Here is a 14,161-nt window from a genome sequence, read left to right as displayed (position 1 = left end):
CTCTTTGTTCGCACAGCTCCTGGGGTTCAGCTTTGGACTTGCTTGGCCCCGCCTCTGCGTGTAGGTCGTCCGAGGGCGTCTGCCCTTCGCTCAGACAGGACGGGGTTAAAGGAGCAGCTGATTCGGGGGCTCTGGCACAGGCCGGGGGTAGGGGCACGGATCCGGGGCGAGCCTGCGGGGGCAGAGGCTGGCGTGACGCTGCACCGGCCCGAGGCGCACCGCGCGTTCTCCCGGGGAAGCTGTCCCTGGATCCTGGGACCCCGGCAGTGGTGGGCTACACGAGCTCCCGGGAGGGGCTATGTGGAGAGTGACCTGTGCTTGCACACAGGCCTCTTGGTGGCGGCAGCAGCAACCCTAGCGTCCCACACCCGTCTCTGCTGTCCTCGCCGACAGCCGCGGCTCGCGCCCGTTTCTGGAGCTCCTTCACGCGGTTCGCTTAATCCCCTCTCCTCTCGCACCAGGAGACAAAGAGGCAAGAAAAAGTCTCTTGTCTCTTCGGTAGCTCCGCGCCCGTTTCTGGCGCTCCTTTAAGCGGCGCGCTTAAACCCCTCTCCTCGCGCACCAGGAAGCAAAGAAGGAAGAAAAGGTCTCTTGCCTCTTCGGCAGCTCCAGACTCCCTCCCGGCTAGCCGTGGTGCACTAACCCCTTCAGGCTGTTTTCACTCTGCCAACTCCAGACTTTTCCCTGGGATCCGACTGAAGCCCGAGGCTCAGCTCCCAGCCCCCGCCTGCCCCAGTGGGTGAGCAGACAAGCCTCTCGCTCTGGTGAGTGCTGGTCGGCACCGATCCTCTGTGCGGGAATCTCCCCGCTTTGCCCTCCGCACCCTGTTGCTGCGCTCTCCTCCGCGGCTCCGGAGCTCCCGCCACCGCCACCCGCAGTCTCCACCCGCGAAGGGGCTTCTAGTGTGTGGGAACCTTTCCTCCTTCACGGCTCCCTCCCACTGGTGCAGGTCCCGTCCCTATTATTTGTCTCTGTTTTTCCTTTTTTCTTTTGCCCTACCCAAGTACGTGGGGAGTTTCTTGCCTTTTGGGAGGTCTGAGGTCTTCTGCCAGCGTTCGGTGGGTGTTCTATAGGAGCAGTTCCACGTGTAGATGTATTTCTGATGTATCTGTGAGGAAGAAGGTGATCTCCGCGTTTTACTCTTCCGCCATCTTCTCTCCTCCCCCCTGTATTTCTTATTAAAGTTTGATATTACCTTTTTTTAATTTTTCTTTTTTTTTTTTTTTTTGCGTTACGCGGGCCTCTCACTGTGTGGCCTCTCCCGTTGCGGAGCACAGGCTCTGGTCACGCAGGCTCAGCGGCCATGGCTCACGGGTCCAGCCGCTTCGCGGCATGTGGGATCTTCCCGGACAGGGGCATGAACCCGTGTCCCCTGCATCGGCAGGCGGACTCTCAACCATTGCGCCACCAGGGAAGCCCTGATATTACTTTTTTACCTGGAGTGTTCACTACACTGTAATGGCCATCGCTAATTTATCCCACTCTTGTTTGGTTAAATGACAGTAGAAAAAATATTCTAGCAGCTACTACATACAGACAATGCAAAATGATTTTATATTCAATGTTTCTTAGTTGTCTCTCAGCATTTGTCATTCAACAAAGAGTTATTCAATAAATATCTACTGTGTGCCATGCTTTGTGCTGAGCCCTGGAGTTACAAAGATGAGTGAGCATTGTCTTGGACTCAGATATTGCAAGGAGGTTTGTATACTATCATATGGTACCAAAAAGGTCCAGTTGCTACTGCAAGAGATAAAAAAACTTCTCAGAGGAGACCAGCATTTTTCAGTTTTCCTAAGGGATGAATCTTCCTGACAAAATTGGTTTGTGAAGAGTGACTTCTAGTGGAGTAAACAGAATGAACTGATGTAGGAAATGTTTGAAAAAGTATTGCACATGCAGGTTGTTGTTGCACAGGATTACGCTGGAAAAGAAGGCAGTGACCAGGCCATACTCAAGAGTTTGAACTTTGTTCCTGGGCAGTAGGAGGTGCTGAAGAATTGTAACTTTTTGTAATGGATAAGAAGGTTGTGATTTCTGCAGTCTGGGCAGAATTCGATACACATAAATAGCAATTCTTAAAAACATAACTGCAAAATTGAAGCAGCTATTCCAAAAAAACTGTGGATGCACCTTCTCTCTTTTCTTTTTTTTTTTTCTTTTCTTTTCTCTTTTCTTTAGTTCCATAAAGATATCACTAGCAATGAATAATTTTTCTTGGTCATTTTAAAGGAAAGCATGTGTATCAACTCTTTTTCATCAAATATGTAAAACATTTGGTTGGGGTTTGGTATGATACTTTCCCTGTAGATGTTGGGGAATCCGTAGATTACTTTTTAAATAAAACTTAGGCCAGCACCCCCAAATTATGGTTGCCTTCATCATTATCCCGTTTCAGACCTCTAAGACCTCTTATTGGCACTACTGTGAGAACTAACTTGGCTGTTCTTTGCCCTGTCTCTGTCTCTGTCTCATGTTTCTTGTACTACCACTAGAATATCAAATCTAAAGCACTATTCTGATTGTGTCACTTAGCTGCTCAAACACTTTTGTTATGGTGACAGTTGCCTAAAGAATAGAAACAAACTTGCATGGCATTTGAGACCATCTGAAATCTGGCCATAACTTACTTCTAGTACTTCTCCCTGTAATGTATCCTGCCTTCTATCAAACAAGTCATTGGAACATACCTTGTTCTTTCCTTTGTCACATTTTACATCTTATCAGCAATATCTGTTGAATCTTACTCATCCATCAAGATCAAGCCATCTTTTCCATGAAAAGATGTATGTCCATTAGAACCTTGTTTGTACATTTCTATAATACATACAGGATTATATCTTATAATTTGGTACATTTTATGCATCTCTGGGGGACTGTGTCTCATTGGTCTTATTATTTGTGATAAAACAGGTGGTTTATGAATGAGAGGTTAAAGTTGCTGTAACAGTGTATTAAGAAGCTGTCATTGGAATTTTATTTAAATGTATCATTTCCAGGACTTCCCTGGCAGTCCAGTGGTTAAGACTCTGTTCTCTCAATGAAGGGGGCACGGGTTCGATCCCTGGTTGGGAAACTAAGATTCCTCATGCTGCACGGCACAGCCAAAAAAAAAAAAAAGTATCATTTTCTTTTATTTCCAGCATATGTCGAGATGGAATTCTTCTTTGCCAGACTCCCATTGATTTAATGCTACGTAAGTTTTGAAATCATGATGCTTAAGATATCTACTTTGGTTAAAATAAGCAGATCAAGGGGCCCTTGATTAACAGCTTCCCTTGTGCCACAGAGAATTGTTCCAGAGCGGCTGAATATGTTGACTGTAGGAATCCTAAGGCACAGAGAAGAGTTGACAGTACCTGTAGCACTCGGAACATACCTAGTTTGGAGGTAAGTAACATGGCATTAGAGTTTAGTTTTTTAAAACTTTTGTTTCAGTGAAGAAGGAAATTAAAACATCAACGAAAAGTAATTAGAAGGTCATATTATTTTTTGTATGTCTTTTTTTTTTTTTTTTTTTTTTTGTGGTACGCGGGCCTCTCACTGTTGTGGGCTCCGGACGCGCAGGCTCCGCGGCCATGGCTCACGCGCCTAGCCGCTCCGCGGCATGTGGGATCTTCCCGGACTGGGGCACAAACCCGCATCCCCTGTATTGGCAGGCGGACTCTCAACCACTGCGCCACCAGGGAAGCCCTGTGTGTCATTTTGATTTGTCAGATGTTGACTCTAAATGTATACTTGGTATATTTCTGTATTGTCAATTAAAACTGATAATGTGATGTATTTAGATTAGTGCCTCATGGTGTATATTTTATATTTATTCCTGTAGGACAACTTGCCTTGCAAGCGTGGATGCTACTGTCCTGTAGGAATGGTTCGAAATTCTAAAGGGAACTATGTCTTCCCTGATGACTGCCCATGTTCTTTTGGTGGACTAGAGTATGACCAAGGAAGTGTCACCTCGGTTGGCTGCAACAAATGGTGCATAATAAAAGATTACTACTTTATTTGTTTTGGATATTAGAAAGTGTACAATCTGCTCTGATTTTTATGGGAAAGAAGTCATACTTCGGGATATTTTGAAAAATAATGGTCAAATGTAGTTAGAAAAAATGCTATCTTTAAAATAGAAATTTTACATAGCATTATATATGATGAACATCAGATAATGAAGAAACTGCAAAATTTAAACCAATATGAAACATTGTTTTGTGCTTCTTTACAAAAACAATATGAGTATATGAATCTTGGCGTAATATAATTACCGCACTGTATCATTGCTTTCTTTTAGTAGTTGCATAAAAGGATCTTGGAACTGTACACAAAATGAATGTCAAACCACATGCCATATCTATGGGGAAGGTCATGTTAGATCTTTTGATGGAAAAAGTTACAGCTTTGATGGTCTCTGCCAGTATTCATTTATCGAGGTAATTGCAAGTGTGTTTTATCACAATTTTCCTTTACTTCTTATTATTTATTTGTAGATGAACTCTGTAGTATTTTATTCTCAAAATGTGAAATTTAAAAAAAATGGCCCCTTATATGTTTCTCAAAGGCAGTAAAATGTAACATAATGTAAAGATGAGTCTGGAGGCAGTAGACCTAGATTTCACTCCTGGCTCTGCCATTTCTCAGATGTATGACTTACTTTGGGCACATTCCTTAATCTCGCTGTGTCTCAGTTTCCTTAGCTATAAAGTGGGGATGGAAATAGCCCCTACTTGAAACCAAAGTAGAGAAAATATTGGCGCACATACTACATGCTCAATAAATGTTAGGTGTCATTATTTTAACAACAGCACTATCAGCAATGACAGTTACATTTTTTGAGTGCTTTTTGCCAAGCAAATTTATATATTTTATTACATTCAATCATTTACAATATAAAAGGCTTATATATTATTCTTATGATGGAGATGAAGAAATTGAGGATTAGAGAGGTTAAGCAACATGAACTACTAAGCAGAAAATGCCATATTCAACCTAGATCTGTCTGATTCTGGAGTTCATGCTTGTTCCATACACCTAAACTGCTTCCTAAGTAACATATAATGGGTGAAATTTGGATTGTTTTGCATTAGTTTTGATTGAATATCACATTTCTTATAAATCACTGAGGAAAAAACCCCCACATCTTATCTAGCTATTTGCAGAGCCTAGAAAAAAATCTAAGACTATAAACTTACACAATTTAAATATATATACATCTATGGTATAATTCTAAACTTGTATAGAGGTAATGGGAAAAGGACTCAGTCCAAACAAGTTAACTAGTTTGGACTCAGCCAAGGCTACAGACCCATAACACAGTTACACCATTGTCTTTTGGAAATTCCATAACAAAACATATGGTAATTTATTGATTATAAGGTATCACTGTCTAAGAAATGTTTGTCTGATACAAATATTGTAATTGAGTTCCATGTCCCTGATATAAATAAACTATTATTAACATTTAATTTTTAAAGGATTATTGTGGTCGTGAAAATGGCACATTCCGTATTTTAACTGAAAGCATCCCATGTTGTGAAGATGGGCTTACATGATCAAGAAAAGTTATAGTTGCTTTTCAGGTACAGTACTGTTTCTCTTTATTTTCTTTTTCTCTCAGATTATGCACTGCCAAATAAAACTAATGTTTTTGTAAGTCTATCTTTTAATTTATAGGATCAGAATATTGTCTTGCAAGATGGTAAAGTCACAGCAGTCAAAACTACAGAAAGTAAGGAATGTAAACTCAGTGGAAATTCATACTCTGTTCATACCGTTGGCCTGTAATTGATTTTGAAAATTTTAAGTGGAATAACCATAATTTGGGACAAAAATACAAGAATTTCTGTGTTATTGGATCCACGCTGGAATGTATGTATATCACATTCATATATATAATAATATAACAGAAGCAAATAACAATATAAGCAAAATCATTTTTGCTGCTGAAGATTAGAGACATATTCAAATGTGGAAAGCAGGAGAATGGCAGTCTTTGTTATAGAACAAGGCTCCACATTTATTCAACCTTATGTGAAATATTAAATGTAATCAAAGATGATAGAATTTGGTGAAAAATAAATGCAATAAACCTGAAGCATTCTAGTTTAGCCATATGTGGTTGCTTGGTGTATAGATAGAATTAATGTAATCCTTGGAACAAATATTCTAAGAACCTAAGAGTATACTCCAGTATGATTTGAAGCTGGTGAATATAATTATTTTTAAATTCTTAAGGCATTTATCTTGGTCAATACTGCAATATAGGGTATCTTGGATTAAATGGGAGCAGAATCTTATCCACAGATTCTGGTTTCTATCCAAAATTTGGAATTTAAAATAGATTTATAATATACACAATCTTAATATCTCTATCATATATCTATCTATCCATATCTATCTATCTCTCTATATATCTCTAGCATAACTCACTTTTAAAGTTCCCTTTCTGATCTATATAGGGCAAAGTATGTGGTCTTTGTGGAAATAACAATGGCAATCTTAAGGATGATTTCACAACGAGATACTCATCAGTAGCTGCTGGGGCACTGGAATTTGGAAATAGTTGGAAAACAAGTCAAGAATGTTCAGACACAGTAGCTCAAACCTTCCCATGTGACTCAAACCCATACTGTAAAGCTTGGGCTGTGTGGAAATGTGAGATCATCCGGGACAGCACCTTCAGAGACTGCCACAATAAGGTAGTGGGGCTCTGAGAGCAATGACAGGCACAGGTTTTGCTCTCAGGTACTCAGGTGCAGTGCTTGATGCCAAAAATCTTGGCTTTCTGTGCACTGATGGTGAAAAGAAATACAGAGACAGAGTTTTGGAGCAATGAGAAAAATGGCTTTAATCTTTGCCTGGCAAAGGGGAAAACACAGCAGGCTAGTGCCTCAAGAACTGTGACCCCCTTCCCCGGGGAACAGGGAAAGGTTATATAGCCTGGGGCTCATGGTCTGGGGTAGGTGATAAGGCTCAAAGTAATTAAGGTCTTTCACGTCTTTTTTTCTGCAAATTCATGGCCAAAGCTGGTGTCCGGTGGCTCAGCAGCTGGGTCTGGTGTCCCTGAAGTTATTGCCTGTGACCTTCTTTCTGAAATGAAGAGTGCTACAAGGGAGTGTAGGTGAGAAGAAATGCAGGTGCAAAGGGTAATTCATATGGAGTCAGAGAGTAACTAGCTTTGTGAAGGACAAGTCTAGCTACAAGTGTTTGTTAGTAACAGCTAAAGAATAACCAAGATTGCTTAACTCTTTCAGGTGCGGTTATATTGTTTCCCCCGTCTGTTCATTGTTTTCTTATTTCCCTTGTTTATCAGAAAAGAAAATCTCATTTCTATTTTTGCTGCAACATGGTCTTCCTAGGTGGACCCCAGTATGTACTATGATGCATGTGTTGAAGAAGCTTGTGCATGTGACATGAAGGGGAAGTACCTGGGATTCTGCACAACTGTGGTGATGTATGCAGAAGCATGCAGTGCGGTTGGAGTCTGTGTTACATGGAGAAAACCAGATCTCTGTCGTAAGTCCATATGTTGTTGTTCTTTAAAACGTAATCAGACGGAATCGTTTTGTTAAACAACCATTCTTCTCCTCATATTTTCTATAAAATGCATATTCTTGTGCATAGACAGGTTTAAACACATGTTAATGTTTGATTATGATTGGAAAAAATACCTATTTAAAAAATTATAGCACCTGGCACAGTACATCAAATTCAACTTTTTTAGTTTCAAAAGTTCTTCTGTTCACAGGGGAAAATTGAATATTGATGGAAAATATTTCTTATTCATACTTAAATGAACAATGAACTGTTTACCTATCTTGGTATAGTTATATATTCTTAAATATTTACCTCATATATCACTTTTGGTTGAAGTCCTCACACATCATCTTGAAAACTTCTACAGAGTTCTAGTCAAGATAAACTGTAAAATGAATATAAACTGAATTTTGTTATGTGTGGAATGTGGTACCTTTAGTAGAAATTAGCCAACACGTTTCCTTCCAAAGGAAGGTATGATAAGAGAAAATGTGCCAAATGAGAAATGTTGAAATTGAATCCTCATTTTATTTAGTTTATTATGTACAGCTTTACATATTATATTGAAATCTTTAGTTGCCTCATTTGGGAATTGTTATTTACATACTAAAGAAGCTTAATTTTCCTGGAGATTTATTTTTCTCCTTTAAGCTTAGACATTAAAACCATGAATATGGACTATGACCTAAAATAGCTAAAAAATGGGAAAATTAATATTTACTCTTCCACCTCAAACCAATCTTATTGTGAGACGTCAAAGAAAAGTGCTATTTTGGTTCTATATGCTTTCCCTCCTTTTTTTGTAAGCTGTTTTTGCTCATATGGCAATTTAGATAAAGCCAAAGGGACTTGATAAGACAGAATGATATACTTTAGTTCTGTTTATTGTTAGTATCATTCAAAAACTCTTATAAAAATGCTTTGGAAACTGAAAGTTGAAAATTGTCATATAATGAATGCAAGTAATTTGATATAATTCAATCATACCTGTCTACTGTGATTATTATAATGCACCTGGGGAATGCAGCTGGCATTATGAACCTTGTGGTACAGTGACTGCAAAAACATGCAAAGATAGAGTAATTGGCCAGAAGTTTTCTGCAGTTTTAGAAGGTAAGACATATTTTAATAATTTCCATGAAGAAGTGCAAACTATCCTGATATCTTAAAACTGGAAAATGTTTTAAGATACTGACAATTCAGTATCTTACATTTTGTAATTTAATGAATAGTTGTTTATCTTTATTATGATATTAATATTTCTACATTAGAAACATTTTGTCTAGATATAAATTATCTATTTAACAGGAGAGAGAGAGAGAGAGATAGGGAGAACATAGCGATCTGATCCCATTGTCAATCTTTATACATTTCATTAGACAAGGTAGTTTGTTGAGAATGTAGTTTCAGAATGCAACATATAATATAGTCTCACTTGAATGGAGGCCAATTAACTATATCCCACAGTTAAAAATTACCTTATTCCTAGCATTACATATCTTAGAGAAAAAGAAAGAAGTGGCAAGAAAACAAGATGATACAAAAACTTTCCAAAAGTCACATCTGTGTTAAATCCCAGGCTTTGGGATATTTTCAGCCCATTTTATTATGATTTCTGTTATCTTCGTCTACCCTTGTGAAAGTAGATATTTAGAACTGGCATTCACATTTCAAGACCCATATTTATCCAAGTCTTGCATTATGTTCAACATCGTGGCTGTCATTAAAGTAGTAAATCATTTAAAATATTTTAGGAAACATTTTAGAAAAAAATTAAATCAGCCCAAATTTCTAAGTTCTCAGGTTTATATTCATTGCAAGAGGGTCTGAATCCTGTTCAATTTTTTTTTAACAAAACATATTTATTTATTTATTTATTTAACGTCTTTATTGGAGTATAATTGCTTTACAATGGTGTGTTACTTTCTGCTTTATAACAAAGTGAATCAGCTCTACATATACATATACCCCCATATCTCCTCCCTCTTGTGTCTCCCTCCCATCCTCCCTATCCCACCCCTCTAGGTGGTCACATAGCACCGAGCTGATCTCCCTGTGCTATGCGACTGCATCCCACTAACTATCTATGTTACAACTGGTAGTGTATATATGTCCATGCCACTCTCTCACTTTGTCCCAGCTTATCCTTCACCCTCCGCATGTCCTCAAGTCCATTCTCTACATCTGCATCTTTGTTCCTGTCCTGCCCCTAGGTTCTTCAGAACCATTTTTTAGATTCCATATATATGTGTTAGCACATGACTCTTTTTGAATTATTGTTTTCTCAGGGTATATGCCCAGTAGTGGTATTTCTGGGTCATATGGTAGTTCTATTTTTAGTATTTTTAAGGAACTTCCATACTGTTCTCCATAGTGGCTGTTTCAGTTTTTGTTTTTTGTTTTTTTTTTTGTGGTATGCGGGCCTCCCTCTGCTGTGGCCTCTCCCGTTGCGGAGGACAGGCTCCGGACGCGCAGGCTCAGCGGCCATGGCTCACGGGCCCAGCCGCTCCGCGGCATGTGGGATCCTCCCAGACCGGGGCCCGAACCCGGTTCCCCTGCATCGGCAGGCGGACGCGCAACCGCTGCGCCACCAGGGAAGCCCTGTTTCAGTTTTATATATTTTTCACTAAGAGTATGCTGTTGTTTTGCTGTTATCTACTTCGGTTCATGGAACCATTGAAGTAAGTTTACAAAGGTAGAATGCATTTTCAGCAAATAGAGATGAACTGCGGGTCATTTTTACACACAGGCTGTTATGCTAAGTGCCCGGACAGTGCTCCCTTCCTGGATGAGAACACCATGAAATGCGTCAGTTTGTCTGAGTGCAGCTGCTTCTATAATGACATCATACCTGCTGGTGGAGTGATCCAAGATAACTGTGGGAGAATATGGTAAATTCTCTGTCTAGTATTTCTGTTTCTTCCATTTTTATTTAGAAAACAATTAAGAAAAAATCAGTGAATATATTTTTTAACTGTTATTTCTAAATGGGAAGGTTAGCTTTAGGTTCAGTTTTATATCACTTATGTTGGTTATTTTGTGTTTTCAGTAAATCCACATATCAATAAATGGTTTGTTAAATCTTATACTTAGTGCAGAAGACAGAACAGAAAATGTCACTATGTACTTTTGGGTAAAAAGAAAGTTTTCATTCCATAAATGTAAAATCATGTTTATAGGCTTTCAGACAGTGACATGGAAGTAAAGAGGGGAGGTCTGTACTAGAGCGGCACGGCCATCAAAAAAAGTCATGTTTGAAACTTAAAATCTAAGAACTAACTTTACAGCTTGACTCCAAACATTCCTTTAAGCCCCAAGAACTCCTCAGTGAAAAGATTAGGAAACAGTACATGAAAAATACAAAAAAACAAAAAAACAGTTTGAATCCACAGCATGCTCTTGGGGAAACAGTTATTTACTGTTCTCTTATTTGGTTCTGTTTTGATTTTCACTGTTAGACAATTTGTTATTTTAAATTTGGGAGATGTATGTAATTAGGAGCTAAAAATTTCAACCCCATTCTTATTTTTTATTTTGATTGTTTCTTTTTTGTTTATAATTTAACTTTCTGCTATTGCATCGCAGGAGAGTTGGAGTGCAGTGGTGAGTCACTATGTTTTAGTCTAATCAATTTAGGAAAGATGAGGTAAAGGATTTGGTATCTTTTTAGACCATCAACAGCAGAGGCGTAAGTACTTAATGCTTTAGACTGCTCCTCAGTGGATTGAGACAATTCCGTTTCAGGGTATTTGTTCATATTGGGTCAGTTCAAAACCAATGCTGTCAAGGCACTTCGAACCACTGGTAGATGGGGCAGTTCTCCTGCCACACTCCTGCCTGTCTGTAGGTTCTGGGAATTAAGGGAGTGAGACATCAACTAAAATAGTTTAATAAAGGGATGGAGTGGAAGGTGAGGATTATGTAGATAAAATTCAATACTTGAAGGATTACTCATGTGCAACATATATCTTAAAAAGAAATTTCAATAAGCTTCCAAAGAATATATAAACGACTCCTTTTTTGCATTTGAAATTGCAAGAAGTAAAATAAAAAAAGCCAGATAACTCATAGGCAACTTGAGTTTTAGAATTTTTTTCACAATTTTCATTCCTGTCAATAATAGTAATTTATGATTATTTCAGAAACTGCTCCTACAAATTCAACATTTACAGATAAAATCATCATTATGGTTTAAATGTGTATTTCTGATGTCTTTTTATGGATAATCATTTATAGTTTCACATGAATCTGTGCCAGTAAAACATATGCTGGTAAATATGCTGATATAACATTTTAAATTAAAATTAACAGTTACTAGAAAATATGTCAAAATATTATTTCATTATACTCCTGTGAATTAAGTTAGAAATATGATTAGAACGTACAATAGGTATTGTATGCTTATTAGTTAAATATAATCATCCAGAGCTTGACATTTTCAGGTGATAATTGGAACAAGTGGAATGAAAAATAAGTAAATGTGATCTCCTGTGAAGTAAATATTTTGAAATCATGATTATACTGGGAGATGACTTGAAAACAGAAATAAAAGTTAATTTATTTTTCTTAACTCATGTATTTGTTGCAAGCTATAATTTGTTGCAAGTATTTCAGTTATGTCCATTCAAGAGAGTATTGGGCAAAATGCAGTTTAACTTTGGGTTTGGAACTTGTAATACATTGGTGACACAAGTGTACTTAGAGTTGCTACAGTACACTTACACATTCCTGTCTTGTATGATTCAGGGATAGAATTTATTTCCTGTTGATCAATATTTGGAGGTGGTGTCAATTAAGAGATAGTATAGTAAATTGGAAACCTTAGGTTTTGGTAGTGTATTTAGTATGTGGTCATCAGTGAAGTGCTATTTATTTTAGTTATCATTGGTTACTTTCCTAAAGCTAAGGTATCACATGTCAGGGTTCGTCTTGGCCTTGTCTTATAAAGTTCCTTTGAGATTTTGGTTAAGTGGTAATAACAGAAAATAGTTATTTTTGTCGGGCATACAGTAAGTATATAGTGTTATTCATATTGATTTAATGAAAGATTGTTTTGTTAATTAACCTCTGCATACAACTTCAGAAACTTTTATTAAGTTTATGGCAACTGGTTTCTTGAACTAAATTTTCCAGCAAAATTATTTAAGTAATTTATTTTCATAAATATTGTCTTCCCTAAACAGTTTCTACTACAACAGCTACCTCCATACTAAGCGCTGAAGCAGGTAAAAAAAATGCTTATTTGTTTTTTAGCTTCTAAATAAGCATCAAAGTGAATTTGCAACTCAGGCATTTGGCCCTTTTCTCAAATTTGTCATTCTCTATTTATTTATTTCCTAAATGCCAAATAGCAGGGTCTACATCCCAACTGTGATATTGGTGAAGAACCTCTTCCCTATTCAGAGATCATGTTGTCCTAAAAAGAGCATTCTACATATTACTAATTTGGAAGAAAGTGGCTACAGAAGAAAATTCTATGCTAAATTCTTTGAAAATAATTTATATTTTCTTTTCAACTGATGCCAAGGAATTTTAACTTTAACTGAATCATTTTTAATTAAAGCAGTGGTCAGAGAAGTACAGGAGTACTTCTGGTAAATGAATTTAACAGTTACATTTCATTATTTATTTGAATTTTAGAGATATCTAACCCATGTCTAAATAAATACTTTGTAATCTTGTCTTTCAACACCATTTTAACATACATTTCCAAATATTTGTCTCCTCCTTTGTACAGCAACTACACTGGTGACCAGTAGCTCAGGCACAGGCAAGCCATAATCAACCACAACTTAATCAAGAGGGCATTAAAAAAATCCCAAAACTTCCTTTTTCAGAATTATACCTTTGCAGTTACACTTTTCGGGGAAGATTTTTTTTTTTTTTTTTTTACATCTTTATTGGAGTATAATTGCTTTAGAATGTTGTGTTAGTTTCTGCTTTATAACAAAGTGAATCAGTTATACATATACATATATCCCCATATCTCCTCTCTCCTGCATCTCCCTCCCTCCCACCCTCCCTATCCCACCCCTCTAGGTGGTCACAAAGCACAGAGTTGATCTCGCTGTGCTATGCGGCTGCTTCCCACTAGCTATCAGTTTTACATTTGGTAGTGTATATATGTCCATGCCACTCTCTCACTTTGTCCCAGCTTACCCTTTCCCCTCCCCATGTCCTCAATTTCATTCGCTAGTAGGTCTGCGTCTTTATTCCCATCTTGCCCCTAGGTTCTTCATGAGCTTTTTTTTTTTTTTTTTTTTTAGAATCCATATATATGTGTTAGCGTACGGTATTTATTTTTCTCTTTCTGACATACTTCACTCTGTTTGACAGACTCAAGGTCCATCCACCTCACTACAAATAACTCAATTTCATTTCTTTTTATGGCTGAGTAATATTCCATTGTATATATGTGCCACATCTTCTTTATACATTCATCTGTTGATGGACACAGGTTACTTCCATATCCTGGCTATTGTAAATAGAGCTTCAATGAACATTGTGGTACATGACTCTTTTTGAATTATGGTTTTCTCAGGGTATATGCCCAGTAGTGGGATTGCTGGGTCATATGGTAGTTCTATTTTTAGTTTTTTAAGGAACCTCCATACTGTTCTCCATAGTG

At 37.8% G+C, this 14,161-nt stretch overlaps 1 protein-coding gene across 1 annotated transcript in view; it reads left to right on the top strand.

The window, feature by feature from the left end:
- The window catches only part of LOC129392211 (mucin-19), a 126,138-nt gene that overhangs the window by 40,569 nt on the left and 71,408 nt on the right, over positions 1–14,161 (top strand). The window contains 13 exon segments of the mRNA XM_055085731.1: positions 3,144–3,196; positions 3,290–3,390; positions 3,830–3,981; positions 4,292–4,430; positions 5,472–5,576; positions 5,671–5,865; positions 6,456–6,695; positions 7,356–7,512; positions 8,497–8,646; positions 10,283–10,420; positions 11,101–11,136; positions 11,676–11,701; positions 12,713–12,758. Coding sequence (XP_054941706.1) covers positions 3,144–3,196; positions 3,290–3,390; positions 3,830–3,981; positions 4,292–4,430; positions 5,472–5,576; positions 5,671–5,865; positions 6,456–6,695; positions 7,356–7,512; positions 8,497–8,646; positions 10,283–10,420; positions 11,101–11,136; positions 11,676–11,701; positions 12,713–12,758 — 1,538 coding nt within the window.

Source organism: Physeter macrocephalus, chromosome 6 (assembly GCF_002837175.3).
Source record: "Physeter macrocephalus isolate SW-GA chromosome 6, ASM283717v5, whole genome shotgun sequence".
Classification (NCBI taxonomy): domain Eukaryota; kingdom Metazoa; phylum Chordata; class Mammalia; order Artiodactyla; family Physeteridae; genus Physeter; species Physeter macrocephalus.
Note: the sequence above shows the minus strand (reverse complement) of the source record. Positions and strands in the feature narration are given on the sequence as shown.